General features: G+C 46.4%; 1 protein-coding gene across 1 annotated transcript; it reads right to left on the minus strand.

Moving 5' to 3' along the window:
- Positions 1-794: 794 nt before the first annotated feature.
- LOC138351388 (golgin subfamily A member 6-like protein 2) lies at positions 795-1,325 on the minus strand. Its single transcript, XM_069303200.1, has one exon. The coding sequence runs from the start codon at positions 1,323-1,325 to the stop codon at positions 795-797; it is 531 nt and encodes a 176-aa protein (XP_069159301.1).
- Between the last annotated feature and the right edge of the window lie 3,113 nt (positions 1,326-4,438).

Consider the following 4,438-nt stretch of genomic DNA (forward strand, 5'->3'; position numbering starts at 1 on the left):
TAGTTGTAAAAACTGAGATTATGATTGACAAAAGAATTCTTAAAAATCCACTGTGGGACCTTACAACAAATCTTGGGACTAATGAAAAGGTTCACTCCACTACCAACAGACCAATCAACTGGCCCCACACACACCTCATAAAAATTTCACGTGAAGCCTCTGCTGGAAAGTCTTGGTTGAACAATGCAAACGTAATTCATTTCATTTGTTTTATTTCGGCAATAATTTTATTGTGGTTAGGTTGTATTATGGCAGCATTCACACTAGCCTAGCCTTATTTTGAATCTCGTTTTCCGCTAGGGATTTCCTGACCATTAAAAACTTTTGTCTTTCAATCACTTTTATATATCGTTAAAACTTATATTTGAATCACTGTTATATATCGTTAAAACTTATATTTGAATCACTGTTATATCCCGTTAAAACTTATATTTGAATCACTGTTATATCCCGTTAAAACTTTTATTTGAATCACTGTTATATCTCGTTAAAACTTTTATTTGAATCACTGTTATATCTCGTTAAAACTTTTATTTGAATCACTGTTATATCTCGTTAAAAACTTATATTTAAATAACTGTCCTCAATATCTCTTAGAACCGGAAATCAAGACAAATATTGCCCTCTATCACTCTCAAATAATCAATTATGGAACACTAAAATCAAAACAATTGCTTCGAACCACCAGCGCCGTCATTAAGAGCACCCTGACAAGTTTGATACTCACCATAATTATTCCGGGCTACGTCACCGTCACCTACACTCACAGTCAACACTATCGTCACTATCATCGTCTATGTATTCAGTTTCATTTTCTTCTTGTCGGCCTCCGCTTTCTGCTCGTCATCACTGATATCATGACCGCCATACCCTGTCGTGGCGCCCTCACCCTCAGCTCTGTCACTCTGACTCTCACTTGTGCGGGTGACTCCTGTGTCGTCCTCTTTACTGTCCCCCGAGTGCCCACACTTTTTAGGCGACCCTTCGCCTTCATCATCAACGGTATCAGTCTCTCCAGCTTTGGCGAAAATGAAGTAATCGCACACATCGTCTCCATCATTGGTGCCAGTGTCACCATCATTGGCGCCAGTGTCACCTTCACTAGCGCCAGCGTCACCACCATTGGCGCCAGCGTCACCATCATCGGTGCCAGCGGCCCCATCATCGCCGCCGGTGTCGCCGTCATTTGCGGGAGCGTTTTCGCCATCTTTGGCGAAAACTAAATAATCATCACCACCGTCTTCGACATCGTCGGCACGCGGCGCGGCGTCCAGACGCTGCCTCAGGAACTTGAAGATGCTACCGAAACTGGCCCAAGATGTCATCTCGTGTATGGTCACACCTGCAAGAGAGAGAAACGCAGAACTTACAGCAGCTGTGTCCAGTCACCCAGCGTGTGTTATCAGCACTGGCCGAAAGGTGCCTACTTCTGTCAGTTAAAACAATGGAAGACTCGTGCTGTAATATCGTCTCATGAAGATGGCAAAGCTGTCTCCATTGTTACATGACGAAATGCAAGCACACAGTTAAAGCACACACTCATTTCCGGAGGAAAGATATGAAAGCAGCACTAACACACGCTGGTAGTGCGCGTTAGTGCTGTTCTTTGTAGCATAGTATCTCTCTCTGACAACTAATTCATCCCAGCTCCCACACCTCTCCATCCTAGCCCCTTACCTCTCCATCCCAGCTCCCACACCTCTCCATCCTAGCCCCATACCTCTCCATCCCAGCTCCCACACCTCTCCATCCTTGCCCCACACCTCTCCATCCTAGCCCCATACCTCTCCATCCCAGCTCCCACACCTCTCCATCCTAGCCCCATACCTCTCCATCCCAGCTCCCACACCTCTCCATCCTAGCCCCATACCTCTCCATCCCAGCTCCCACACCTCTCCATCCTTGCCCCACACCTCTCCATCCTAGCCCCATACCTCTCCATCCCAGCTCCCACACCTCTCCATCCTAGCCCCATACCTCTCCATCCCAGCTCCCACACCTCTCCATCCTAGCCCCATACCTCTCCATCCCAGCTCCCACACCTCTCCATCCCTGCCCCACACCTCTCCATCCCATCCCCCAAGCAGCGGCTTTTATTGGTAAACGGGATCTGTACCCAAGGTACAGATCCTTGTGCAATATGATTTCTTTGTGCGTTTGAAGAAAAGAAGCGTTGGAGGCAGAATTCCTAGATTACACACCAGTGTATGGGGGGGGGACTATTGTGAATCTTCGAGCAGGCTTCAGTGCAAGTCTCAGGAACCCTAGAGGATTCAGTCGAATCCCAGGTTGCATTGCTTTTGCCATGTCGTGGAGTAGTGGTCTAAGGCGTTTGCTTGGGAGTACCCAAGAGCATAGCTTCGAATCCTCCTTATGGCTGGGTTCTACTGATTTTCGCACAGCGGAAATTTGTAAGATTAGGATTAGCGTGAGAACTCATGAAAGCCTGGACACAAGATGGAGACACAAGCTGGGATGACACTGAACTGGGTACTGGAGTACCTGAAGGACGGAAGACAGTGGGTCACAGCCATAGAGAAGGTATCGAGCTGGAGGGATGTGACAAGTGGTTCCCCCGAGGCTCAGTTTTCGGACCAGGAGTGTGATAAGGAATGTAAAAACCGAGGGTTACTAGAATTCAATTCCAACATGTGCAAGGTAATGAAGATGGGAAAATAAGAAAGGCCACCAAGAGATATCTACACCATAAGGGAAAGGCAGCAACGGGAATCGGAAACAAAATAATGGGAGTGGATATAATTGTCAACATTAACTTCAGCGGCACACACAAACAGAACAACAGTGGCAGTATATGGAAAGCTGGCAAACATTACGACGATATATAAAACCAAAATATGAACTCTTTAAAAACAATCTAAACAACCTATGTTAGACAGATACTGCCATATGCAGCACCATCCTAGAATCCGTATATTGTGAAACACAAAACAAATATTGACAAAGTGCAGAAGTTTGCAACAAAATTAGTGTTCGAACTAATAGTTAAGCTACGACGATAGGTTAAAGGAATTATATCTCATAACTCATAGATCAGAGACGAAACAGAGGGGACACGATCACAACATACAAGATACTGAGGAAAATAAACAAGGTGGACAAGGATAACTTCTTTAAATTGAGAGAAAGTAGAACAAGAGAACATTGGTAGAAATTGGAAAACGCAAATGAGTGGCAGACACATAAGGAAATACTCGTCCCCCTGTACGGCCGCTCAACACGGAGAACACACTGACACAAGTTCTGGAAGCCACCTCCAGTAACGCGCCTCTTAAGGCCAGACTCGACAAAGATTATGAACGTCGGATACTTTAAATTATAAGGCAACAGGTACGAGAAAGCGAGCTGGTGGGACATAAAGAACCAGACCTCACTTCCTCCTAGTCTCTGGTAGATAAGTAGTGATAGGTAAGCAGGAGGAAGCTAAGAAAGGCAAGAGACGGACGAGGAAGAGAAGGAGGAACAATTTTTGTTATAGCGGGTAGTTAAAGGGTCACTCCCAGACAAAAGAACGACGCGTGTCGGGGTGGCCAAATATTGGTCCTGCAAATACTGGACATGAGGTGCGAATTTGAACATGCACACAGAGAGAATGACAAAGAGAGAGATGAAAGAGCGAGAGAAAGATGAGAGGAGAGAAAATGAGAGAGGAAACGGAGTAGAGAGGAGAGGGGGGAGGGGTAGAAAGGAAAGAGAGAAGAGGGAGGAGAAAGGAAAAAGAGAGGTAGGCGGAGAAAGGAAAGAGAGGAGAGGAGAGAGAGGAAAGGTGAGAGAAGAGAAAGGAGAAAGTGGGAGAGAGAGAGAGAGAGAGAGAGAGAGAGAGAGAGAGAGAGAGAGAGAGAGAGAGAGAGAGAGAGAGAGAGAGAGAGAGAGAGATATCCTAACGTATGCCCCAAGTACATTCTAGAATAGGGACTCAGGTTTCAACTTAGCTTAGGTGGGATTACACCTGTTACTTGCAGTTTCACCAGGGGTTCCTTACATGATAAGGAAACAATGTGGCAGTTTCAAAAGTACATTTTCAAGAAATAAATGAGTTTCTAGGAGCAGGCTTCAGATGAGCTGAGGCAGGATAACAGCTCTTGTTTTCAGTTTCACTAGGTACGTCATTTGACAGCCCTTATGAACCCCTAGTCTTAGTTTATTTATATATACAAAAAACCATGAGGTACAAGGCGAGCCTTGTGAGCGACCAGCAGACTTCAGTAGACAGCAGTAGGTGTGCGGGGTGAGGTACAGTGAGGGAGGTGTGCGGGGTGAGGTACAGTGAGGGAGGTGTGCGGGGTGAGGTGTGCGGGGTGAGGTACAGTGAGGGAGGAGGAGGTGTGCGGGGTGAGGTACAGTGAGGGAGGTGTGCGGGGTGAGGTGTGCGGGGTGAGGTACAGTGAGGGAGGAGGAGGTGTGCGGGGTGAGGTACAGT

The sequence above is a fragment of the Procambarus clarkii genome, chromosome 49, assembly GCF_040958095.1.
Source record: "Procambarus clarkii isolate CNS0578487 chromosome 49, FALCON_Pclarkii_2.0, whole genome shotgun sequence".
Taxonomy (NCBI): Eukaryota; Metazoa; Arthropoda; class Malacostraca; order Decapoda; family Cambaridae; genus Procambarus; species Procambarus clarkii.

Excerpts from the sequence above, each read along its gene's own strand:
- LOC138351388 (XM_069303200.1), bottom strand. The coding sequence starts at position 1,325 with ATGACATCTTGGGCCAGTTTCGGTAGCATCTTCAAGTTCCTGAGGCAG.